The sequence below is a fragment of the Geotrypetes seraphini genome, chromosome 13, assembly GCF_902459505.1.
Source record: "Geotrypetes seraphini chromosome 13, aGeoSer1.1, whole genome shotgun sequence".
Classification (NCBI taxonomy): Eukaryota; Metazoa; Chordata; class Amphibia; order Gymnophiona; family Dermophiidae; genus Geotrypetes; species Geotrypetes seraphini.
Genome location: NC_047096.1, coordinates 16,998,721 through 17,026,232, shown reverse-complemented (window position 1 = coordinate 17,026,232; position 27,512 = coordinate 16,998,721). Strand labels below are relative to the sequence as shown.

The following is a 27,512-nucleotide window of genomic DNA, read 5'->3' as shown; positions in this document are numbered from 1 at the left end:
AAATAAATAGTTTATGTATATAACTAAATTTCTTAACGCGTCGATTCATGAAACCATTTCGTCCAAACCGACTGGCCTTTCCTGTCCAAAAAGTTACGACTGCTGAGGACCAGTTGTTTACATCCTCGCCGACTATTTCTGCCTAGCAACTGATGCGTGCATGTTAAGAACTCCATTAAAAATATATATCTACCCCTCCAAAAATCCAAAATATATCTAAACTTTTAAATATATGTAAACTTTCATGTACCTAAGCATTAGAAATATTTTTAAAATTTTTTTGGAATGCGCATAGCGAGTGCGGGAGTGAATCTCGGATTTGGAATGCGCATGGCGAGAAACTCACAGATTAACCCCGTGCTCTCCTTGCGCATTGTACATTTCATATATCAATGGCAATTAACAAAAAAAAAATCCAAAATCAAATATAACTTTTAAGGGCCAGCTATCCCTCCCCCCTTCCTTCCAGCTAGATTGTCGCGTGCATGTGACGTCATGGTGTCGCTAGTGGTTGCTTTGTGCTTCACTGCAGATAGAGCCGCACAGCCTCCTGGGATTCGTAGGCTTCAGAAAAAGAACAGTTGGTAAGAAGACTTCCTTATATTGCCTTTTTTACGACAACAATGCTTTGCGGTAGGCGCATTCGGAGCCCGCTAATGACATCCGTGATTAAACCATGCCCCATTTCTATGCAGTGAAGTCCTAAAGAGCTAGCGCATGCGTTATGAGCTTCAAAACCAAGAAGGTTTCAGCGCTAATAGCGGCATGTTTACGATTGGATCATTTGCATGAACAAGCTTTACTGAATCGATCGGCTACAATGACTCGGAAATGGATAGGACACGAATCGGATAGATTTCGGGACTTTAGTGAATCCTGCCTATGGCTACTTAATTTCACCGAGGATTATGGGTCAGGTAACTAAAGGAAGGTGTTAAAAAGACAAACACGTCACACTCTTTGCTCTTCACTTTCCCACCAGACCTCAATGTTTCTTCAGACTGCCACCATGTGTGCTACTCTACTGTCACATAAAGGAGAATAGCGCTGTCTGGTTTCTAGAGCTCTGTGTGATATGTCTGAATAAGAAGCCAGAGGGAGATGAGAAGTGGCTTCTGGTGGGGGGAGGGGAAATGGCCCAGGAGAGAAAATGGCCATCTCTTGTTTCAAGCAATCAATTTAAAATGAAGGGAGATTAGATGAATGAAACTCTTAAACAGTATACCTTAGATTTTTAAACAAGGCACCTATAAAAATTCTGAAAATCATGTCTGTTTTAATATAAAGTCAGTCTCCAAACAGGAATAAGTGTTTTGTCTATTGAATGAGAAATGTGTCAGTCACACATAACTAAAATTCTCATAAAAAAGCACACAACTGTTTACTGAACACATGGCTCGTAAAACCCATTCTCGAGGCCACTTCTTACGCCGACTCCAGAAAATCACTGAAGACCCGTCTCTTTAACAAATTCTAATTCCTAATTCTTGCCCAATCCCCCTCAGCTATCCTCATCCCAATCCCCAATTCTCTTGTTTTTAGATTAACTCATCCTTCTTCCCATTTGTAAAGGTATTCCACCCAAATTGTTTTCCCCTGCACCCCAATCTCTGACTAGATACTTCCTTTTGATTCAAACCATCTTGGTTCTCTTCCATTTGCAATTTGTATTCCAGAAAGTTCTTTTTCTGTTCCCCTTACATCTCATACACTCATTGTATGTATCTCGTTGTAAACATCTCTTACTTCTTGTTGTAAACATCTCATACACTCATGGTATGTATCTCGTTGTAAACATCTTACTTCTTGTAAACATCTCATACACTCATTGTATGTATCTTGTTGTAAGCATCTCTTACTTCTTGTTGTAAACATCTCTCACTCTCATTGTATGTAACTTGTAAACCGCTTTGAATTTATGGTATAGCGGTATATAAGAAATAAAATTATTATTATTATTCCTTTAACTTAAGTAAGATCTAAAAGGGTCATCAAACAAGAGTAGCAGCTTAATACAAAAAAAATATATATATATAGCTCGAAGGATATCTTTAATCACTAGAATTATCAAATCAATATTAGTAGAAGGGTGACTGATTCAATGATTTAAAGATAAATATCTAAAAATGTATCTTAAATCAGTGTAGTTGCAATCTTCAGTGATCCAAAAAATAATTTCAGGCTCTCCGACATGATTGTATTTCAGGAAACAATAATCCTGCATTGGAGAATTAACTTGAGTGAACTTGGTCCATACTTGCAAACAAAGAAAGAGGTGGGGAAGGAACGCAGGTCAAACCGCGGCGTGGACAAATAACGTTTAATTTAAATTTCGCTTAAAACAAATCTACGCACGAATAAAACAAAGGGCTCCTTTTACTGAGCCGCGTTAGGGCTTTAACGCGCGGAATAGCGCGCGCTAGACCTTAACGCCAGCATTAGAGCTGGCGTTAGTTCTAGAAGCGTAGCGCGCGGTAATTTCCTGCGTGCGCTAAAATCGCTAGAGCACCTTAGTAAAAGGAGCGCAAAGTGTGGCAGGCCATGTCAGGTCTCTCATAATAAAACATGTGCTGGACCCCGATGCTGTTCTAAGAAACTAAAAGCATTGTCCCACGGTTGAAATGACATGTCCCTTTCCTTGAATCAAACAATGTATCTATACGTATTTTTCCATGCCATGGTTTGACCTGTGTCCCTTCCCCTCTTCTTTCTTTGCTCTCATAGTTTTATCCGTGGGGTTGTGTTTTTTTTTTCTTTGTATTGTACGATACTATACTTGCAAACATAGGAGATTTAACCCAAGGACTTAGAGGAAAAGTATCACTGTTTGCCGACGATGCCAAACTATGCAACATAGTTGGCAAAAGCAGTGTGCCTGACTTTATGACGCAGGACCTAAGACAGCTCGAGCAGTGGTCATCAACTTGGCAGCTAGGCTTCAATGCTAAAAAATGTAAAATAATGCATCTAGGCAAGAAAAATCCACACAGAACTTACACACTAAATGGTGAAACCTTGTCCAGGACCACGATGGAACGTGATTTAGGAGTGATCATTAGCGACGATATGAAGGCTGCCAATCAAGTAGAGAAGGCTTCATCCAAGGCAAGACAAATGATGGGCTGTATCCGTAGGAGTTTTGTCAGCAGAAAACCTGAAGTAATAATGCCACTGTACAGATCCATGGTGAGACCTCATCTCGAGTATTGTGTTCAATTCTGGAGACCACACTACCGAAAAGATATGTTGAGAATTGAGTCGGTTCAGCGAATGGCTACCAAGATGGTTTTGGGGCTCAGGGATCTCACGTATGAAGAAAGGTTAAAAAAACTGCGGATGTACTCATTGGAGGAGCGAAGACAGAGAGGAGACATGATTGAAACCTTCAAGTATATTACTGGGCGTATAGTGGTGAAAGATGATATCTTCAGTCTTACGGGGCCCTCGGTAACCAGAGGACACTCGCTGAAAATCAGAGGAGGGAAATTTCAGGGTGATGCTAGGAAGTACTTCTTCACCGAAAGGGTGGTCGATCATTGGAACGAGCTGCCTCAGCGGGTGATTGAGGCCAGCAGCGTGTTAGATTTCAAGAGGAAATGGGATATTCATGTGGGATCTCTAGGAGAGTAAGAATCAGGGAGTGGGTCACTGGTATAAGCACATAAGCACATAAGCAATGCCTCTGCCGGGTCAGACCTGAGGTCCATCGTGCCCAGCAGTCCGCTCACGCGGCGGCCCAACAGGTCCAGAACCTGCGTAATAATCCTCTATCTATACCCCTCTATCTCCTTTTCCAACAGGAAATTGTCCAATCCTTTCTTAAACCCCAGTACCGTACTCTGCCCTATTACATCCTCTGGAAGCGCATTCCAGGTGTCCACCACCCGCTGAGTAAAGAAAAACTTCCTAGCATTTGTTTTGAATCTATCCCCTTCTAATTTTTCCGAATGCCCTCTTGTTCTTTTATGTTTTGAAAGTTTGAAGAATCTGTCTCTCTCCACTTTCTCTATGCCCTTCATGATCTTGTAGGTCTCTATCATGTCTCCTCTGAGTCTCCGCTTTTCCAGGGAGAAGAGCTCCAGCTTCTCCAATCTTTCAGTGTATGAAAGGTTTTCCATGCCCTTAATCATTCGTGTCGCTCTCCTCTGGACCCTCTCAAGTATTGCCATATCCTTCTTAAGATGCGGTGACCAATACTGAACACAGTACTCCAGGTGCGGGCGCACCATTGCCCGATACAACGGCAGGATGACTTCTTTCGTTCTGGTCGTAATACCATTTTTAATAATACCCAACATTCTGTTCGCCTTCTTCGCGGCTGCTGCGCATTGCGCCGTTGACTTCATTGTTGTATCCACCAGTACACCCAAATCTCTTTCAAGGTTACTTCCCTCTAATACTAATCCCCCCATTTGGTAGCTGAACATCGGGTTCTTTCTCCCTATATGCATGACCTTGCATTTCCCTACATTGAATTTCATCTGCCATTTATTTGCCCACTCCTCCAGTTTGCTTAGGTCTCTTTGTAGGGCCTCACACTCTTCTGTAGTTCTGACCCTTCTACAGAGTTTAGTGTCATCCGCAAATTTTATAACTTCACATTTCGTCCCCGTTTCCAGGTCATTAATAAATACATTGAACAGCAGTGGTCCAAGTACAGACCCCTGCGGAACTCCACTCATGACCTTTCTCCATCCCAAGTAGTGACCCTTCACTCCAACCCTCTGTCTCCTGCCTGCCAACCAGTGTTTGACCCATCTGTGTACGTCCCCTTCCACCCCGTGGTTCCACAGCTTCCTAAGTAACCGCTCATGGGGTACCTTGTCAAAGGCCTTTTGGAAGTCAAGGTAGATGATGTCTACAGGTTCCCCTTTGTCCAAATGGCTGTTTACCCCCTCGAAGAAGTGCAGTAAGTTTGTTTGGCACGATCTTCCCTTGCAGAAGCCATGTTGGCTCGCTTTCATCAGCCCATTTTTTTCTATGTGCTCACAGATGCTGTCCTTTATCAGTGCTTCTACCATCTTGCCTGGAACCGATGTCAAACTTACCGGCCTATAGTTTCCCGGGTCTCCTCTTGACCCCTTTTTAAAGATAGGTGTAACATTTGCTATCTTCCAGTCCTCCGGTATCTCTCCAGTTTTCAAGGATAGGTTGCAAACTCGTTGGAGTATTTCCGCTATCTCATTTCTTAGTTCTTTTAGTACCCTAGGATGGATTCCGTCTGGGCCTGGTGATTTGTCGCTTTTCAATCTATCTATCTGTTGGAGGACATCCTCATGGCTCACCTCTATTGCCAACAGTTTTTCTTCTTGATCACCATGGAAGATCACGTCGGGTTCCGGTACATTGGATGTGTCCTCGCTTGTGAAGACTGACGAGAAGAATTTGTTTAACCTGTCAGCTACCTCTTTTTGCTCCTTTATCACTCCCTTTTTATCTCCATCATCCAACGGTCCTACTTCCTCCCTCGCCGGTTTCTTCCCCTTAACATATCTGAAGAATGATTTGAAGTTTTTTGCCTCCCTGGCTAGTCTCTCTTCGTATTCTCTTTTCGCTCTCCTAACCACTTGGTGACATTCTCTTTGGCTTTTCCTGTGTTCATCCCAGTTTTCCCCAGTCTGGTCCTTTTTCCATTTCCGGAATGATTTTTTTTTGTCTCCTATCGCTTTCTTCACCTCATTGTTTATCCATGCGGGGTCTTTTGTTCGGTTTTTTTTGCACCCTTTTCTAAATATGGGGATGTACATATGTTGTGCTTCTTGCACTGTGCCCTTGAATAGAGACCAGGCTTGCTCTACAGTTTCTGTTTTCCTTGAGCTGTTTCTAAGTTTTTTTCTTACCATTGCTCTCATAGCATCATAGTTCCCTTTCTTGAAGTTGAGCGTTGTCACTGTGGTTCTTTTGCCTTTTGTTGTACTTACTCCTAATTTGTACTGGATCATGTTGTGATCACTGTTTCCTATTGGCCCTACTACTTCCACTTCTTTTGCAGGTCCCCCTAATCCGTTGAGGATTAGGTCAAGAGTGGCATCTCCTCTTGTTGGTTCCTTGACAAGCTGATCCATAAAGCAGTCGCTCACAGCCTCCAAGAATTCTGTTTCCCTCGCACAGTTTGAGTTTCCAATACTCCAGTTTATCCCGGGGTAGTTGAAATCTCCCATTACTGTCACATTCCTGTTGTTGCCTTCCCGCCTCAATTCTGCCGCCAGATCTTTGTCGTTTGCTTCCGTTTGTCCAGGTGGACGATAGTATAGACCCAATCTTATGTCAAGGCCACCTTTTCCTGGTAATTTGACCCATAATGACTCCAGTCCTTCCGCCTTTGGTTCTATATCCACTCCGGTCGAAGGAATGGTGTCTTTTATGTATAGTGCTATTCCTCCACCCTTCTTGTTGGTCCTGTCTCTTCTATAGAGTTTGTACCCTGGCAGCACTACGTCCCATTGGTTATCCTCGTTCCACCATGTTTCCGTGATTCCAATGATGTCTAGGTTTTCTTTTATGGCTATGGCTTCTAATTCTCCCATTTTGGACTTTAGGCTCCTTGCATTAGCGTACAAGCAATTTAAGTCCTGGTCTTTTCTTTTCTCTGCTGGTTTTACATGTGTTTTGCTCCCCATACCATCCCCTATTTGGGCTGTCGGTCCCTCATTTCTGTTCCCTTCTTCCTTATTTTTTGGTGTATCTTTTCTGTTCTTTTGTTCCTTATTTTTTGGTGTATCTTTTTCGTCTGCATCATGATTTCCTGATCTCTCCTGTTCCTCTAATTTTATCTGATTGTCCTTTTTGTTGGTCAACAGCTTCTGTTGTTCGTGTCTTGCCTGTTCCCAGCATTTTTCCCTCTCAGTATCTTCTTTGGATACTCTTGTCCGAACCGTCGACGTCAGGTCAACTATCGGCTTTCCCCTTTTTCTCAGTTTAAAGCCTGCTCAATTCCTCTCTTGACGTTGTTTGCTAGCAGTCTCGTTCCTGCCTTGCTCAGGTGTAGTCCGTCCCTCCTGAAGAGCTTGTTCTTCCCCCAAAAAGTTGTCCAGTTTCTTATAAAAAGGAATCCTTCTTCTTCGCACCATCTCCTCAACCATGCGTTTATTGCTTGTAGCTCGGACTGCCTCTTCACGTCTGCCCTCGGTACTGGCAAAATCTCTGAGAATGCTATCTTCTGTGTCCTCAGCTTCAGTTTCCTTCCCAGGATCTTGAACTGTTCAATTATCGTAGTCCTGCTGTAATTTCTCCTGTTGACATCATTTGTTCCCACATGGATTATCACTGCTGTCTCTTCTGTTTCTGCTCCGTCTAGGATCCTCTCGACTCTGTCGGTGATGTCCTTCGTTCTTGCTCCTGGGAGACAGGTCACTAGCCGATCCTCTCTCCCTCCTGCTACGTGACTGTCCACTTCTCTCATGATTGAGTCTCCCACGACGACTGCAGATTTCCCCTTCTTCAGCTTCCTCACAGGTCTCAAGTCTGTATCCTCGGTGTGGTTTAGCTCTTCTCTTTCGGGGCACCCTCCAGTCTTCGTCGTCTCTGCTTGCATGACTTCTCCATGCGATCCTTCATCCTCGGCGTCTGTTGGCCCCTGTCTTCCATCTGTTGGCCCATGTCCTCCATCTTGTGTAGCTGTAGCTTCCTCGCTCCAGTGCTGCTGATGATCCTGCTCTTTTGCCTGCCTGTAGGCCTCCTCTATGAATCTTTCAAGCTCCCTTACTTGCTCCTTGATGTGGCTTTCTCCTGCGGTGTCCTCAGTTGTCTTGAAAGGTGCTTCTGAGATGTGTAGTCCCTCCAGCTCTTGAACCTTGCACTGCAGTCTACCAACTTCCTTCTTCAGGCTTTCCAGTTCCTGACACCGACCGCATATGTATGCCTGCCTTCCCGAGGGAAGGTAGTCATACATATGACACTCTGTGCAGTACACTGGGAAGCTCCTCCGGGTTCCTGCTGCTTCCATTTCTCTTTCTTCGGAGTCCACTAGATGTCCTCTCCCTTGTCTTATGTTCTTATGTGTGCGGGCTCTGTGCTCTCTCCTGTGTTTGGCTCTTTCCTGTCTACTTCTTCTGCCTCTTTTTGTATTGGTGGGTCTGTTAGCCTCCCTTGGGCCCGAAGCCTGCTTCTTTATTCTTTGCTGTCTTGTGTGTTTTCTTCTTGTGCGTGTGCTCTCCCTACATGCGTGCTCGCTTCTTCCTTACCTGGTGTTCTGAAGTCCTTGTCTGTCTTTTCTCGACCCTTCTCAAGGCCCTTCGCAAAGGCGCTCTCGCTAAGGCGAGCGCCTTTGCTGCTCGCCTTCGCCGCGCGCCGAACGGCCGAGCGCCGTTGGCTCCCTTCCTGTTAAGGGGGAGTCGGGGCGATGACGCTGCTGACGTGTAGGGGGTGGGCGGAGCTTCCTCTCGCCGCTACCCGCTCCTCTCTGGTGCCTCCTGCAAAAAAAAGAAAAGAAAAACTCTTCCGGCTTCTCTCACCGGCTGTTTCTCCCCTGCCTCCGCTGCTTCTGCTCCTCTCCTCGCGGCTGCTAGTGGTCTTCGCGCCCTGGCTCCCTTCCTGTTAAGGGGGAGTCGGGGCGATGACGCTGCTGACGTGTAGGGGGTGGGCGGAGCTTCCTCTCGCCGCTACCCGCTCCTCTCTGGTGCCTCCTGCAAAAAAAAGAAAAGAAAAACTCTTCCGGCTTCTCTCACCGGCTGTTTCTCCCCTGCCTCCGCTGCTTCTGCTCCTCTCCTCGCGGCTGCTAGTGGTCTTCGCGCCCTGGCTCCCTTCCTGTTAAGGGGGAGTCGGGGCGATGACGCTGCTGACGTGTAGGGGGTGGGCGGAGCTTCCTCTCGCCGCTACCCGCTCCTCTCTGGTGCCTCCTGCAAAAAAAAGAAAAGAAAAACTCTTCCGGCTTCTCTCACCGGCTGTTTCTCCCCTGCCTCCGCTGCTTCTGCTCCTCTCCTCGCGGCTGCTAGTGGTCTTCGCGCCCTGGCTCCCTTCCTGTTAAGGGGGAGTCGGGGCGATGACGCTGCTGACGTGTAGGGGGTGGGCGGAGCTTCCTCTCGCCGCTACCCGCTCCTCTCTGGTGCCTCCTGCAAAAAAAAGAAAAGAAAAACTCTTCCGGCTTCTCTCACCGGCTGTTTCTCCCCTGCCTCCGCTGCTTCTGCTCCTCTCCTCGCGGCTGCTAGTGGTCTTCGCGCCCTGGCTCCCTTCCTGTTAAGGGGGAGTCGGGGCGATGACGCTGCTGACGTGTAGGGGGTGGGCGGAGCTTCCTCTCGCCGCTACCCGCTCCTCTCTGGTGCCTCCTGCAAAAAAAAGAAAAGAAAAACTCTTCCGGCTTCTCTCACCGGCTGTTTCTCCCCTGCCTCCGCTGCTTCTGCTCCTCTCCTCGCGGCTGCTAGTGGTCTTCGCGCCCTGGCTCCCTTCCTGTTAAGGGGGAGTCGGGGCGATGACGCTGCTGACGTGTAGGGGGTGGGCGGAGCTTCCTCTCGCCGCTACCCGCTCCTCTCTGGTGCCTCCTGCAAAAAAAAGAAAAGAAAAACTCTTCCGGCTTCTCTCACCGGCTGTTTCTCCCCTGCCTCCGCTGCTTCTGCTCCTCTCCTCGCGGCTGCTAGTGGTCTTCGCGCCCTGGCTCCCTTCCTGTTAAGGGGGAGTCGGGGCGATGACGCTGCTGACGTGTAGGGGGTGGGCGGAGCTTCCTCTCGCCGCTACCCGCTCCTCTCTGGTGCCTCCTGCAAAAAAAAGAAAAGAAAAACTCTTCCGGCTTCTCTCACCGGCTGTTTCTCCCCTGCCTCCGCTGCTTCTGCTCCTCTCCTCGCGGCTGCTAGTGGTCTTCGCGCCCTGGGCAGACTCGATGGGCTATGGCCCTTTTCTGCCGTCAATTTCTATGTTTCTATGTTTCTAACACCAGCAGTATATTACTAAATTTAGATTTTTATTTTCCAAGCGCTTCTACAGCTGGTTACTCTTATTCATAAGTACTAGCAAGGAAACTGGCATTGTGGCATCCTATGTACGATACCAAATCACTCCGCTCAGCCAGTCGGATGCTCTCAAATCAAAGTTATCCATTCAGACTCATCGTTCAGTCCTTGGGGAGCCACAGAGCTAAAGTATATATCAAATACTGCTCCTGATAACTGAGTTTGAAGTCTCTGTCTGCCCCTCAGGGGTTCGCAGGTCCAAAGTCTGTTATTCTCTTTGTTATATCCAAGTTCTCATGTTTAGCTTCCATCGAACGAGGTTCAAAGAAGAGCGACACAAATGATAAAGGGGATGGAACTCCTCTCATGTGAGGAAAGTCTAAAGAGTTGGGGCTTGGAAAAGAGACGGCTGAGGGGGTAATGATTGAGGTCTTCCAAATCCTAAGTGGTGTAGAATGCATAAAAGTGAATCGAGTTTTGACTCCATCAAAAATTACAAAGACTAGATGACATTCAGCGAAGTTACAGGGAAATACCTTAAAAGCAAACAGGAGGAAATACTTTTTCCACTCAGAGAATAAGCTCTGGAAGTCATTGCCTGTACGTACTGTAGCTAGGTTTATAAAAGGTTTGGAGAAGTTCCTGGAGGAAAAGTCCATAGTATGCTATTGAGACAGACATGGGGGGAAACCGCTGCTTGCCCTGGAATTGATAGCATGGAATCTTGCTATTCTTTGGGATTCTGTATGAATGTTGTTACTATTTGGGATTCTGCCAGGTACTTGTGACCTGGATTGGCCGGCCATTGTTGGAAACAGGATACTGGGCTCGATGGACCCAGTGTGACTATTCTTATGAAAGACCAGTGGTGCTGACACATGAGATGTCCTCAGTTGGCTCTTATGGACGTTTATCTGTAATCGTATTGGTATTTTAGTTCTGCCCGCAGTCAAACAAAGGCACAGGCATATAAGAACATAAATAACAAAGGATAATTCAAATGTAGTCACTAACAGAGATCTAACTTCAAAATCAGTTGTAGGCGATTCCCATATAAAGACGCTGATTACTTCCAAGAACATGTACCTATATACTGTATGATTCAGCAGAGCAGAGTATAATTAATGTGTGTTCTAAGGCAGTGATTCCCAACCCTGTCCTGGAGGAACACCAGGCCAATTGGGTTTTCAGGCTAGCCCTAATGAATATGCATGAAGCAAATTTGCATGCTTATCACTTCCATCATATGCAAATCTCTCTCATGCATATTCATTAGGGCTAGCCTGAAAACCCGATTGGCCTGGTGTTCCTCCAGGACAGGGTTGGGAATCACTGAAGGGACATGCAAACAGCTTATAATACAATGCCCACAGAGAACAGTTTTATAACAGGAGATTTGTGAATTACACCAATTTTCCAAGGGAGGAATAAACATGTTGTACAGTTTGTTTGTTTTCTAGAGAATGGGATCAAAAAGCTCAGTTTCTCTTCACCTACCATGCAAGGATTTTCCCACTGGCAAGATATACTGAATTGGGATTCTATATCCTGAGTGTATTAAGGAAGTAAAGTGAAGAAATATTTTCCTATTTCTGTATATTTTTCAATTAAGCAGGATTTAGATCTATACTGTACACTTAAGTACATAGTCTAGAAATTGGGTATTCCAAGTTTCTCCCCCTTTTATGAAGCCGCATTAGGCTTTTTTTTTTAATCACCGGCCTTGGCGGTAAAAACACTGATTCTCATAGAATTCCTATGTGCGTCGGAGCTAATACTGCCGTGACCGGCAATAAAAAAGCCTAGGATTTAATATCCTGACTATCAAAGGGCAGTTTATAGTCTAGAGAGGGAGGGGGTGGGGTGAAGTAAACTAGACTTGACTTTGAGAGAGAAAGGGTTAGACCTGGAATCTTTGATAGGAAAGATGGATGGGATAGTGCCAAAGGGAAGGCTTCGTATCTAATTGGGCCGCTGCACTACCTTCTTAAGCTAAAAAAAACAGGAATGGAAAGATCATTGGTGAATAAGAACATTTTAAGGTGGTTTTTGAATTGGTCTAGTTATATTTGTAGTTTCAGGTGAGAGCAGGTAGAAGGTTCCGGAGCTCAAGTCCTTGGATGGAAAATATGGCACTTTGGATAGTGTCTGAAATTATTTCATGAAAAAAAGGGGACAACAAGATAGTTTTTGTTCCTTGTTATTATTTGATTTTTTGATGATTTATTCTCTCTTTCCATTGAGGTGGACAAGTGTTCTTTGCTTGTATTTTTGCATTTGATAATGTAAATGTTTGAAAAGTTGAGAAATAAAAAAAAAAGAAATGTGGGAACAAATGTCATCCCCCCCCCAAAAAAAAAAAAGGTGGGTGTCTGAGAGAATTCCCCTGGTGATGGTCAAAATTCATGGGGACTCCAAATTGTGATTTTAGCAACTTTTTATACATTAAGCATTCAGCTAACTTATTATACAAACAGACTGTGTTCTATCAGGTGTATCTAAAGGTCCTATACGTCGCAGTACTAATTTTATAGTGCTCACGTGCGTTGTATTCTTGGCCAGTCGTGCTTGTTTATTGAGGGAGACCCCCTTTCAATTTAGATATTATATTTTTTTTTTGGGGGGGGGAGCGTGGATTACTGCAGGTTTGTGTTTTGTCACTTAGTCATGTGATCTCCCGCGTCGTGCGAAGGGCTGGGTTTGATGCATTACGTCGTGGGTTTTAAATTCCGCCTTAGTGTTTTGGGGCGGTTTATTGCGCACTCAGCACGTCCGTGCGCTGTTTGGAAGGAACTGGCTTGTCTGTTCACTCCAGCACAAGTAAAGAAAATTCAGCTAACTTATACATAGCAGGCAGAGAGAGAGAGAGAGCAGTGACATGAAACTAGCGTCATCCAGCACCACAGAGGCCAACCACAAAGTCTGTATCCGCATTTTCACTTCTTATAAACCTGGATTACCATTGTCATCTTTACACACACAGTGGGGGTTGATTTGTACCTGGAAACTTCACAGCCAGGAACGTTGTGTGTTCACTGCTTGCCAGATCTTTGGAGTCCCCAGCTCTTTTGCAGCAGAGGGCAGAGGTGAATTTTGTGTTAATGTGCTTTTGATACCCAGCAAATGTTCTGAGTGCATGTCTGCTGGCAAGGCTTTGATGGGTGTATACAATGCCTGAGGTGAATTTTAAAAAAAGGTAATCCTTCTACCAGCACAGCTTTTCATAAGCCTTTCCAGTGTCCCAGATCCAAGTTAAGCATGCCTCGATCTGTAATGTTTGCCTGGCAAAGGCACTGAAATACACCTAAACCCGTGTGGGAGAAACTGATAGTCTTCATGTGTTGCCACACCTGTCTCAGACGTTCCTGGAAGCTCTCCAGCTGTTTCAGATTTCTGGCATCACATGCTAGAATCAGATGGCCTGTCTATCTTCCCTCCCATTTGTGACTTCCAAGGCTTGTGGATATCTTCAGCATCACCAGCAGGGGGCAGTAGTAGGAGGTTGTTTATCAACCAATAGCAGTAGAGCTACCATTGTAAACACCTGACGATGTTGTAATAAATTGCAACAGGCTACCACCAATGATACTTTCAAAGTATGATGGTTATTAATTGATATCAGTTAACTATCTAATGATAGATCACAGCTTTGTGCAGCACATTAGCACAAAGTAGTGTTTGAAGAAGAATTTGGCTTTAGCAAGCTCCAAACATCTTCTAGCTTGAAATGGCAAAGTTACAGTTGGTGTAGGTTGAAAGAAAACCAGGAATCTGCTATGCTGAATCTCTTTCCAATTGCTGACAGCACTTCGCTATGGTAATCTGGGGGAGAGGCAGGAGGGAAGGATGATGAAGAAGGTTGAAAAAAAAACCCCAACAACCCACAGCACAGTATCAAAATGCCTTGCTAATCCCAAATGTGTCTGGGAATCAAGTTCATGTACCACTTGCCCCACGATCTTGGGACGTGACCTTATCTCCTGTTTGGGGCAGGGGTTCATTGCAGTTGAGTTTCTGGAAAGATGGGGAAAAACAAATCCACTAGAAATAAATACTCAAGGATTAGGGCCCGAATATATCCCTTATTCACTCAAAAACAAGCCCCACACGGACAAACGATACACACACCCAGCAACACTACAAGGCCTTACTTACAACCCACAACATTCACACTCCCCAAAGAGAAAGGGAAAAAGAAAAGAAGTGGAGAAAAAGGCCTCAGTTCAGCTTCATCTGGCCAAAAAAACTCCACTCCTACAAAAGATGTTTATGTGTAAATGCTGAAAAATAGTCCAAGAAAACAAGGCAACTAAAGTAGCCTGCCAGGTGGTATCAAACGGCACGCCTACTACAGATGAAAGTCAGTGGGTGAATGTAACAAAAGGCAGTATAGTCCAGCTCATAACATCCACAGCAAAAGCAAGAAAAAATAACTTAGCTGCTAATGGCCTCCAAATCCAGGCCGGGCAGTCCTCCGTTTCGCATCAAATGGCTGCGTCAGGGGTGTCCATATCATTGCTTCACATCCAGATATTCCAGACCCACCATACTCCTCAAACATCCTCACCACTTCATCGATCAAAACTGGCGCAGAGAGACTCTTCGCCCCGGCTCTTAAAAAGGCCAAACATTCCGCCGCTCCACATGCAGCGTTTACACATAAACAGCTTTTGTAGGGGTGGAGTTTTTTTGGCCAAATGAAGCTGAACTGAGGCCTTTTTCTCCACTTCTTTTCTTTTTTCCTTTTTCCCTTTCTCTTTGGGGAGTGTGAATGTTGTGGGTTGTAAGTAAGGCCTTGTAGTGTTGCTGGGTGTGTGTATCGTTTGTCCGTGTGGGGCTTGTTTTTGAGTGAATAAGGGAAAAACAAATCCCCCATTTAAATTATTAAATCACTGGATCAGTACTTTCCAGTCTGAGTACAATATTATTTTGGGTTTTTTTTTATTTTGTTTGTTTTAGTATGTTTTTAATTTGTTATGATTTGTTTTTTAATTTTCAATTAGGCACCTCTCAATACAGCAACTTTTCTCTTTCTTTTTACCCTTGTATCATGATTATTTGGCGTTCTTTTCCTTTTTTTACTTGAGGTACTGATGTTTGAATTGAAGAGCGGTATATAAATACAAATAAACATAAACATACCCACCAATAGCTTATTCCTCTAGGCTTGCTTCTGTGATATATAGATCCATAGATGCCAAATGCTACAGTATAGTGCTGCATTTCACTGGAGATGGAGAACTTACTTGGAATTATAGGGCTTGGTGCAGACCAAGAAGGCATTTGTCTAGACCAGGGGTATTCAACCTTTGCCCTCTCCAGGTCAGGCTTTCCTAAATGAATATGCATGAGATCTGTTTGCATACAATGGAAACTGTGCATGCAAATAGATCTCATGCAAATTTATTGGGGAAATCCTGAAAACCTGAGTGGATTGAGGTCCGACGTTGGACAACCCTGGTCTAGAACCTGGGGATTGCAATGGAAGCCATCATGGTTTTAAAGTTCCATGGCAGCTTCACTGATGTGAGCATTAAGAGGCTAATTTTCAAATTGCGTGCAGATGTCGATTATATAGGCAAAAATAGCTTGCCTATATCAGCCTTTTATGGGTTAAATGGATTTTTGGCTGTCAGACAGTAGATGCATAGGGTGAGGGTTGATTTCAGTGTTGTTTAACCAGGTAGGAGAGGCTCCTGCTCAGTTAAACTACCCTGGCAGTGCCAGGAGCAGACATGTGACAGCATTTAACTAGAAAGTGCCACTGACTATCAGCTCTAATAGCTGAAGAACTCTCTGGAGGAGGAGTTGGGATGGAGCTGGATTTATCAGGACAATACCAAGATTCCACAGGAGTGCCTAGATAGCTACCTGCAATAGAGTAGACACCCCAGATGGTATGAATAACATGAAGAAAGACCTAGTGAACCTTGAAGAATGGTCTGAAATTTGGCAGCTAAAATTTAATGCTGAGAAATGCAAGGTCATGCATTTGGGCTGCAAAAACTCAAAGGAAAGGTACAGTTTAGGGGGTGAAGAACTTATGTGCACGATAGAAGAGCGGGACTTGGGTGTGATTATATGTGATGATCTTAAGGTGGTCAAACAGGTTGAAAAGGTGACGGCGAAAGCTAGAAGGATGCTAGGTTGCATAGGGAGAGGTATGGCCAGTAGGAAAAAGGAGGTATTGATAAGACTTTGGTGAGACCTCATTTAGAATATTCTGTACAATTCTGGAGACTTTCAAAACAATATAAAAAGGATGGAGTCGGTCCAAAGGAAGGTTATTAAAATGGTGCTTGGACTTTGTTATAAGGCATATGGGGGACAGACTTAAAGATTTCAATATGTATACTTTAGAGGAAAGGCGGGAGAGGGAAGATAAGATAGAAACATTAAAATACCTACGTGGCGTAAATGCACAAGAGTCGAGTCTATTTCATTTGAAAGGAAGCTCCGGAATGAGAGGGCAAAGGATGAAGTTAAGAGGTGTTAGGCTCAGGGGTAATCTAAGGAAATACTTTTGTACAGAAAGGGTGGTAGATGTGTAGAAGTGGTAAAGACAGAGACTGTGTCTGAATTCAAGAAAGCATGGGATAGGCACATGGGATCTCTTAGAGAGAGGAAGAGATAATGGTTACTGCGAATGGGTAGACTAGACGAGCCATTTGGCCTTTATCTGCCATCATGTTTCTATGGTTAATTTAGGACAACAAAGAAGCTATCCTGAGTTGTCCGGGTCACTACTGCTGAATATCGCAATAGTTGTGTAACTCCCATCAGTCGCCGTAGATGTGGAAAATCAGCTTAATATCTGGAGAGAAACCTGGCATTAAAAAAAAAACAGTGATTGCCACTGGCTGAATATAGCCTCCTTATAAATCCCAGCTGGGAACGATGCATCCCGGAGAGTGTTTTATGTAGGTGGTTGGAAGTTGACAAGGGTACTATGCCCATACTTGTAGCTGTAGCAGAAACTGTTCTGATACAGTGTATATGTGTGCCTTTTGTTTGAAAATTGGTTGTATTTGTGCTGGCTGAAAAGTATTCTCAATTTCCTCTGTTCTGGGCCTCTTCTCCCTCGAACAGAGGAGATTGAGAGGGGACATGATCGAAACATTCAAGGTACTGAAGACTTAGTAGATAAGGACAGGTTGTTCACCCTCTCCAAGGTAGAGAGAATGAGAGGGCACTGTCTAAAGTTGAAAGGGGATAGATTCCGTACGAACATAAGGAAGTTCTTCTTTACCCAGAGAGTGGTAGAAAACTGGAACGCTCTTCTGGAGTCTGTCATAGGGGAAAACACCCTCCAGGGATTCAAGACGAAGTTAGACAAGTTCCTGCTGAACCAGAACGTATGCAGGTAGGGCTGGTCTCAGTTAGGGGGTGTCAGGTCAAAAGCGCGCAGGGACAAAGGCGCGTGCAGACAATTGAGCGCAGCGCGGAGGCGCGCGCCACAGAAAATTACTGTTTTTAGGGCTCTGACGGGGGGGGGCGTGGGGGGAACCCCCCCACTTTACTTAATAGAGATTGTGCCGCGTTGTGGGGGCATTGTGGGGGGTTTGGGGGGTTGTAACCCCCACATTTTACTGAAAACTTCACTTTTTCCCTGTTTTTAGGGAAAAAGTTAAGTTTACAGTAAAATGTGGAGGGTTACAACCCCCCAAACTCCCCACAACGCCGGTGCGATCTCTATTAAGTAAACTGGGGGGGCTCCCCAACAAAAACCCCCGTCAGAGCCCCTAAAAACTGTAATTTTCTTCGGCGCGCGCCTCCATCTTGCGCTCAGTTGTCGGCGCGCACCTTTGTCTTTCGCGGGGTTGTCTATGAACCCAGTTAGGGTGCTGTTCTTTGACCAAGGGCCACCGTGTGAGTAGACTGCTGGGCACGATGGACCACTGGTCTGACCCAGCAGCGGCAAATCTTATGCTCTTATGTTCATTGCTGCTTAGGTTTCCTCCAGCTGGAAAAGTAGAAAAAAGAAAACCACTATTAGCAGAGCAAATTGATGAATTTAAAATACCCCAGCATTGTATAAGGATCTCACATGTTGACGGGCCTGTTCTGATAGTGAACAGCACAGCGTCCTCGCTGCATACTGAGGCCGGTGAAGGGCAGTTCTGTGATCTAGGCACCTGCATTTACATACCCCTCGTAAACATTAAATGCAATGTACACTTAAGAAAGTGCCAGTAAGTCACTTAAGCATTTTTCTGTAATGGTGCATATAACCTTCATAGCGGCTAAATGCAAGTGGGCGGGGCAATCAACATGGTTTATTTATTTATATCCTGCCCTTACCCAGGGCAGGTTACAAACTAACATACAAAAATACATGCGAAAACGACAATAAATACACCCACAAAACAGAGCAAAAGGTTGTTCATGTGGGCAGGGCGTCCAGTGATGTGCACAATATTGTAAGCTGGTATCTAGGTACCCACAGCTACACCAGGTGAGCCCACTCAGGATAGAGAGCGTATCGGCATATGAGGTGTATAGTGCTGTGTATGTCTAGTAGCACTATAGAAATGATAAGTACCCTGTTTCCCCCATAATAAGACCTATCCCGAAAATAAGTCCTAGCATGATTTTTAAAGATGTTCCTAATATAAGCCCTACCCCAAAAATAAGCCCTAGTTAATATTGATCCCCGAAGCTCCCTCCCCCCCAATGTCCCCAACACTCCCTGACTCCATCCTTGACTCTAGTGCTGCCTGATTTGCTGAAAAAAAATCTCTTCGATTCTGCAACCCCCCCCCCCCCCCCGAAGCTTTAGGAGGCCTCGTTGCGGAGGTATGTCAGCCTCACGGTGGGAGGGTTGGTGGGGTTCTGCTGCACAGAGGGAATGGGAGGGAGGGTTAGAAAGATGCTGCACAAAGGGATGGGTGAGAGGGGAGGAAAGATGCTGCACATGGAGAGGGGGGGGAAAGGAAAGAGGAAGAATTGGGGTGGAGGAGAGGAAGGGAGAGATGATTGTTGTAAAAGAAAAAAATAAGACATCCCCAAAGAGTACACACAGATGCACTGAAAATAATGACAAGCCAACTTGTGTTGTAGCCTTACCTTTGATATTATTTTTCCTTTTGAATAAGAAATGTACTTCTCCTTATTCTGGCGATAACTCCCCCTTTATAATATAATTATTCTACATATCAAAAGTTTTCTTTTTGTGATGGCATATATTAACCTTATTCTGCTGTATTTCTTTATCAAGAAGTTTAGTTTCTTATAAATATGATTGAAAAAGTGATAAATAAAGAAAAATAAAATAAGACATCCCCAAAAGTAAGCCCTAGTGCATTTTTTGGACCCGAAATTATTATAAGACACTGTATTATTTTCGGGGAAAGACGGTAGTAGTAGGGTATCTGTGGGTACGTAAATATTTGGTGTGGGTTACGCTTGTATTCTGTGATTCAGCCCGGGTGCCCAGATGCCACTCCAGAGTGGGCTGTTACCATGCATCCTAGGAAGCAACTAAATGGAGGTGCCCAGGTAAAGAATTGCCCCCAGACTTGGAAAAATATTCACAAAGATCTGGAAGCACTTCCTGCTCATGAACTAACCAGAAGGAAGGAGCAGAAGTGTTAAATGCTTCCTTTGATTACAGAATGTGGTGTTTGCTGAGGTTTCTGGGTCGGGCCTGCTGCCTTCTGTGTACAGCGATCTACAGGAGAGGTGTAATATCGCTTTTTGTTAATTAATCTGACTAATTGTATCACTGCAGGGGGGAAACTCTAATCTTTTCTGCATGTGTTATGAGAAGGGAAAAAAAAGTGCTTCTGATCCCCTTAATCCTCTGAAGATTTACCAACCAAATCTAATTAAGAGGCTGGGAGCCGAGGTAAAACGCGGCTGAGTGGCTTGACTGTCGGAGTGGGCCCCAATAACGGGGCTTTTTTTGAACTTTTGACTCACCTTTTCCAATTTGAGCTCAAGGCCACTTCCCATCAGGTACACAAGTTATTTTCCTGTCCAAGTTGGTTTATTAGATGGACCATTCAGGTCTTTATCTGCCATTGTTTATTGTTCCTTAGTTACTCTGTTACCATGAGGCACTAGATGGGGAAGTGACTTGCCAGAGGTCACACGGGTATCAGTGGAGAAGCAGGATTTGAATCATGGCTCTCATGCTCCTGGTTTACGGGGGTACCATGCTGCTCACTTTTGGGTCCCTATCCGCTGATCCCCCTCCTCCCCAATTTCTTGAAGCTAGTTTTGATGAACCCTTCTCTCCCTTCACCCCTGGATTCACAGAAGTAGAGCAGTGGGTGTGAGAAAGAGGCTTTAAGGAGCTTCTGGGTTCTCTCAGCATCTGGCTGGTTATGACAACTTTACATGAATGTCTTTCCATCCTCCAATTACTTCTGGAAATCTCTATCAGAAGGTGATTGGGGTGCAGAAGAACCTGTTCCAGGCATGGCCGGATTAAAGAGTAGGCCAAGTAGGCACATGCTTTGGGCCTAAAGACTTCAGGGGGGCCCGGTGCGCTGCCTGCTCTGATGACGTCAGTGTACCTGCCTCAAGGCCCGACTCCAGACGCACAAGTACCGACTCCTGTGTTCTTCGCTGTTCAGTGCAGCCAAACTTGAAGTCTTCAAAAGGGCAGCGGTTCCTACACACTGCCTGCGGCTGATCCAGAAGCCTTTCCTCTGATTCTGGGATTTTGCATCAGAGGGAAGGCTTCCGGGTCAACTGCTGTAGGAACCGCTTCCCCCGGCCTTTTGAAAACTGTGAGTTCGGCTGCATTGAATAATGAAGAAGGAAGGAGGAGGTGCTACCCGGACGTCTGTAGCTGGGCCCAGAGGTATACTCTCGTGGGAGGGGGGACACAGGGACACAAGGGGCAGGGCCATGGAGCCCAGTGTTCTTGGGTGCCTAGGACCCACTGAAGAATTAATCCTGCCTTGGTTCTAGGGTCCATTGGCAGTAGCGTCTCAGGGGTCTGAGTGCTGCTGTCATATCATGGCCCAATTAGGAGATAGTGCAACTGGATAGTGCATTTTCAAACAATGAAATAGAAGACTGTGTGATGTTTAGGCTGAGTGATATCTTTAATTGGACTGAAGGAAGAGTTATTTGAGCTGCAGTTCAAGAGCTTTGGAGACCACATAGGCCCTTTCTTTAGATATGAAGCATTGAGTTTTTGTTTATTTTGGTGACACTGGCTGTAGGGGTGACTCCAAAACTGAGAAGGAACATTGTTAGTACCCTTGTAAATTTCAACAGCTTAGAAAGAGTAACATTGACCAGAGCTAGGTGGAGAGTCCATGGCTGGGGATTACAGCTGAGGTGGAGTGGAGAACACAAACTCGCTCAAAGCTATGGCTGAGGAGTGTCTTGTGCTTCTGTCCCAGGATGTCTTTTGATGTGTTGATCAATGATTTGACCAAATTAAAGGCAGAGACTCATAACAGTAGCCCAGTGAATGCCATTTAAGAACTCACCTTTGTCCTTCCTTTCTCAATTGGCAGAGATGGCAAATCCACAGCGGTTCCTGGGCACCAGCCTGGTCTCCTGGAGCAACCTGGCCATCACCATCACACTGCCCTGGCACATCAGGCTCATGTTCCGCACGCGGCAGGGCAATGGCATTCTGCTGCGGGCCAGCACCAATCAGCTCTTCACCATCACCCTTAAGGTGAGTACTGTGCAAAAACAACCAAGCTTGGTAGGGGCGGGATAGCCTTTCCATCCATCCTGAACACTGCTTTCTTCCTGATAAAAACATCCAATCAGATGACTTTGTCCATTTGAGGAACCTCTTATTCCGTCTCAAAGGTCTCATGCAGGAAACATTGGTTGGGATGGAATTATGGAGGCTGCACAGCACACACGTGTAAAGGCTGGCTTTACAATGTATCTGTGAGAAGATGTAGACGCCTCAGGATGCATACAGGTCAATATTCAGCACCATATTTAGTGCTCTTTGTGAAACACCAACAGAGGCGCTCAGAAACTATCTGGATGGTTAGCGTTATTACGCTGAATGTCTGGATCAGGTGGTCAGCAACAGAGGAGTTTGATATTCAAAGTGATTTAAACAGCCAGGAGAGGTGGGTTTAACGGTGACGGGACTAAATCGCGCAAGACAACGGCGCGCCGACAACTGAGCGCAAGGTTGACAGCGCGCCGAAGAAAAGCACTATTTTAAAGGGCTCTGACGGGGGGAGTGGGGGGGGAACCCCCCCACTTTACTTAACAGACATTGCTCTGGCATTGTGGGGGGGATTTGGGGGGTTGTAACCCCCCACATTATACTTAAAACTGAACTTTTTCCCTAAAAAACAGGCCAAAAGTTCGGTTTCAAGTATAATGAGGGGGATTACAACACCCCAAACCCCCCACAACGCCAGCGCGATGTCTGTTAAGTAAAATAGGAGGGTTCCCCACCAACACCCCCCATCGGAACCCTTTAAAATAGTGCTTTTCTTCGGCGCGCTGTCAACCTTGCGCTCAGTTGTCGGCGCTCAGTTGTCGGCGCGCCGTTGTCTCGCGTGATTTTGTCTATGAACCGGGTTTAACCTAGGATATTCAGCGACGCTTAACTGGACAGGGCCATGAACATCCCCTCTAACCACCCATTCTGAAACCAGCCAGTTTGTGGTGGTCTGACAGTACGCCTGGGGCGGAGTTAGGGTGATGTGGCTTCCTAGCCATTAGATATTCAGCTGCTAACCGGCTTCGAAAGCGCATAACATTAGGACAAAGAAGAGGCAGGTCTAACTTTTATATGGTAAATTGAACTAGGCACCGGTCTAAATATTGCCCACTGCCTGGATAACTTCTAGGGCTGGATCCAGTGTCTAGCCATCCCCTAGCAATCCCCCTCCAAGCACATTTGGAACTCCCACCCAGATGCCCGGAAGCACACCAGGACCCCCCTCCTTTCTACGACCCCCAAATGATTAATGGACCCTCCTTCAAGATACTTGCTCTCCCTCCCACCTTCCTGGAAGTCAACAAAGCTCCCCACAGAATCCTCATGTGCCCCCCCCTACTCTCCTGGAACTACAAGCCCATTGTACCTGCCTGTTGCCATGGTGGAGCAGTGGGATAATGGGCATCATCAGTGCCCAGTCGCTCCTGCCTATTGTGGCAGCCTTTCTAAATTGGCTAGCATTAGAGAATGACACGGGGACTCAATTTCCCCATCCCGTCACCGTGAGTTGCGTCGCTCTCCCTGTCCCATTCCTGTAAGCTCTGCCTTAACATGCACAAGCTTCACACACATCATTTTAAAGGGTTTGGGGGCTTGAGCAGATGAGGATTGAGCTTCCAGGAATGGGGCAGGGACAGGAAAATGAGTTCCTGCGGGGACGGGGGAAAAATTTGCCCACCCACAAGCAACCGCAGGCACAAGCAAGCTTCAGCGGCTTCAGTAAATTTCTTTTCTAAAGCACCGCGAATGTAAAGGGGGGAGGAAGAGAGATAGGTTTGACCGTAGGGAGGGGGGGGGCGGCGCGTAATTGGTGACCATGCACCTTCCCTCCCTTAACTGCGGGGACAAGGCCATTCACCTCTCCACGGGGCAGTGGATGGCCTTGTCCCCGTGCCCGCAGTGAGCACTTTTTCCACCCCCCCCCCACCGTTTCGGCAGGTTACCGGCAGCTAGCCACAGGTCACTGCCACCGTGTCATTCTCTAATCAACGCTGCCACTTGAATCAAACGTCCATTACTATTGCTTCTTATATTTACCATTTCTATAATGCTGCTAGGCGTACACAGCGCTGTACATTAAACTTGTAAGAAACAGTCCCTGCTCAATAGAGCTTACAATCTAATTAAGACAGACTAACAGGACAAAGATCTGTGTCGACTTACGGACTTTCAACAAAATGAGACAGGAGGTATATTCAACCTAATTTCTTGAAGCATTCTAGCTGCAGAACATAAGAATTGCCATTCTGGGAGAGACCGAAGGTCCATCGAGCCCGGTATCCTGTTTCCAACAGTGGCCAACCCAGGTCCCAAGTACTAGGCAGAAACTCAAACAGTAGCAACATTCCAGAGCTGAGATTGTGATGTCATAATGCCTCATTTCACCAATGCCTAAGAGAAACTCATCAGTGATGTCACAATGGCTAGATTGTCCTATACTTGGCTCACATAAGAACATAAGAGCTGTCATACTGGAACAGACCGAAGGTCCATCTAGCCCAGTATCCTGTTTCCAACAGGGGCCAACCCAGGTCCCAAGTACTAGGCAGAAACTCAGAGAGTAGCAACATTCCAGAGCTGAAATTGTGATGTCATAAAGCCTCATTCTACAAGTTTCTAAGAGACAAACTCATCAGTGATGTCACACTAACTTGATTGTTCTATACTTTGCTCACATAAAAGCTCCCATACTGGGACAGACCGAAGGGTCCATCAAGCTCAGTTTCCTGTTTCCAACACTGGCCAACCCAGGTCCAAATACCTAGCTAGATCCCAAATAGTAAAACAGATTTTATGCTGCCTACCCTAGGAATAAGCAGTGGATTTCCCCAAGCCATCTCAATAATGGCCTATGCACTTCTCTTTTAGGAAAATATCCAAGCCTTTTTTTAAACCCAGCTAAGCTGATTTCGCCACATTCTCCAGCAACGAATTCCAGAATTTAATTACACGTGTGCGGTTTGTTGTAAATCTACTACTTAGTAGCTTCATTGGAAAGAGTGAACAAGTGATCCACATCTACCCTTTCCACTCCACTCATTATTTTATAGACCTCTATCATATCTCCCCTGAGCCATCTCTTCTCCAAGCTGAAGAACCCTAGCCGCTATAGCCTTTCCTCATGGGGAAGTCGTCCCAAACCTGTTATCATTTTTGTCAACCTTCTCTGTACCTTTTCTAATTCCTCTATAGCTTTTTTGAGATAAGAACATAAGTAATGCCTCTGCTGGATCAGACCAGAGGTCCATCATGACCAGCAGTCCACTCACGCGGCAGCCCATCAGGTCCAGGACCTGTATAGTAATCCTCTATCTATACCCTTCTATCCCCTTTTCCTTCAGGAAATCATCCAATCCCTTCTTGAACCCCAAAACCGTTGGGTGAAGAAAAACTTCCTAGCCTTGGTTCTGAATCTGTCCCCTCTTAATTTTTCCAAATGCCCTCTCGTTCTTGTAGTTTTCGAAAGTTTAATGAATCTGTCTCTCTCAACTTTCTCTATGCCCTTCATGATCTTGTAAGTCTCTATCATATCTCGTCTAAGTCTCCTCTTCTCCAGGGAAAAGAGCCCCAGTTTCTCCAATCTCTCAGCATATGAAAGGTTTTCCATACCTTTTATCAGACGTGTCGCTCTCCTCTGAACCCTCTCGAGTATCGCCATATCCTTCTTAAGGTATGGCGACCAATATTGGACGCAGTACTCCAGATGCAGACGCACCATCGCCCAATACAACGTCAGGATAACTTCTTTTGTTCTGGTTGTAATACCCTTCTTGATTATATCTAGCATTCTATTTGCTTTCTTAGCGGCCGCTGCACACTGTGCCGATGGCTTCATTATCTTGTCCAGTATTACCCCCAAGTCCCTTTCTTGGGGGTAATACTGACAGCCCTCCCATCATGTAGCTGTACCTCGGGTTTCTGTTTCCTACGTGCAAGACTTTACATTTCTCTACATTAAACTTCATCTCCATCTCGTCGCCCACTCCCCTAGTTTGTTCAAGCGTCTTTGTAAATCTTTGCAGTCTTCTATAGTCCTAGCCCCATTAAATAGTTTGTTGTCGTCTGCAAATTACTTCACACTTCGTCCCTGTTTCTAGATCATTTATAAATACATTGAATAGCAGCGGTCCAAGCACCGACCCCTGCGGCACTCCACTCGTGACCCTCCTCCAGTCCGAGTAGTAGCCCTTCACTCCTATCCTCTGCTTCCTACCTGCCAACCAATTCTTGATCCATCTGTGTACGGCGACCAGAACTGCACAAACGCAAGAGTTAAGATGCACACTAACAGCTATGCAACGGCATGATGGGTTGTGTACGCTAATTCACAGTTTTAACTGCATTTTGTGTTAGGAGCAGGAACTAAACAGGTCATGGACATGGACTGTATAATGTGATGAATGGGTGGTGTTTAACCTGTCCTGACCTTCATTTGTGCAGCTAGAGCAGATTCACTTACTGTAACACCTCCTCGATAGCAGTGTGATAATTGGAGCCAGCAAGCTGCTTTATAGATGTCAAGTCCAACCTTTATTAAGGACATTTTGAACAAAATGAGCCATATTAATAGCATGAGACATTTGAATTTTCTAAAGACAAGGGGCTAGATTCACTTACCTGCCCGATCGTGCACGATCCGTGTGCAATCCGTGGCAGGCCGACGAATTCTCAATGCGATGTCATGCAAATGGGGGCAATCGTTGGCACACCCCCCACTGACCGCACGGATCGCTGGAGAGCGATCCTTGAGCATGCACAGGCCATCTTCCTTGACTGTAGATGGTCTGCGCGTGCGCGGGCCCTTTGTGCCCGACAGAGCTTTTTTACTTTTAGTTTACTTGTTTTTTTTTTCTTTTAACTTCGCGAGCCCGTGGTTTTAACCCGCTCTAAACCCGTGGGTTAAAACCACGGGCTCACACTGCGGGGAAGGTGCAGGCGAGTTGGAGCTGAGCAGGGCAGGTAAGTCAGGGCTGAGCAGGTCAGGCGAGTCGGGGTAGAAAGCATGGCGACAGAGAGCAGGGCAGTCGGAAAGGACTTGAGCAACTGGTCCTCAGCAGTCGCTTATTTTTTGATCGGGCAGCCCTTAATTTTTTTTTTTTTTTTTTTTTTTTGTGAATCGCATCCTTCCTGCTTTTGGATGCCCTTCTCCTCATTTGCATGTGCAGATCGGGATCGGATTGGAGGATGATCGGCACAGAGGTTAGTGAATCGGGTCGGAGGAAAATCGGGTTGCATAGGGATACCTAAGAAAAGGATCTTTGTCATCTTGATATTTTACGCCTTTAAATTTTTATTAACTGTAAAGGCATTTGCTCTGCTTAACTTGGGTGTCTTTTAAAACATATTTTATACCTCTGTGTTGACTATGAGGGAACAGTTGTCCTTGATTGCCATCTCTTGGAAAGATGGAGTACTACAGGTACTTTCCAGCACTTCCCAATTCTTGCAGTTCTGATGGGCTGTGTGGGTGCTGAGCACTCCCAATATTAAGCAAACTCCTTCATTCTGTCTAGGGAGAAGTGATTTGTAGTGAATTTAGCAGCCCCAATCATTTTGAAATGTTGGCACCTAATGCCCAGGTCACAGGTGTCCATTGATGGATCACATGGCTAATGACCAGTAACAAGAGAAAAGGGGAGCCTTGGAAGCACTTTAATAGATCTGATCTTGTTTCCTGGCAGGCGTGCAAGGTCTGAGTCTGTTGGCACTGTGCATTATGTGGCCCAGGGGAAAATAACAAATGTAGAGTCAAATCAATCAGCAACTTGAAAAAAGTTAAATTACTCAGTCTCTGAGAAACAAACCCCTCCCCTTCCATTATTGGGAAATGAGTGAAAGAGGAAGAGATGCCTGAGGTCATTGAAGTAGTTCCACCAGTGGCGTCGTAAGGGGGTGAGGGCGGTCTGCCCCGGACGCCAGCACCCATCCTCCTCTTTGTCACCTCTGCTTTTTACTGACTCCCCCCC

The 27,512-nt window shown here is 45.6% G+C and overlaps 1 protein-coding gene across 2 annotated transcripts in view; it reads left to right on the top strand.

Moving 5' to 3' along the window:
- Positions 1–27,512, top strand: part of CELSR2 (cadherin EGF LAG seven-pass G-type receptor 2) — a 198,897-nt gene that overhangs the window by 105,079 nt on the left and 66,306 nt on the right. For both annotated transcript variants that reach the window (XM_033918033.1, XM_033918032.1), the window contains exon 9: positions 21,359–21,525. In XM_033918033.1, coding sequence (XP_033773924.1) covers positions 21,359–21,525 — 167 coding nt within the window. The remainder of the gene's footprint in view (positions 1–21,358; positions 21,526–27,512) is intronic.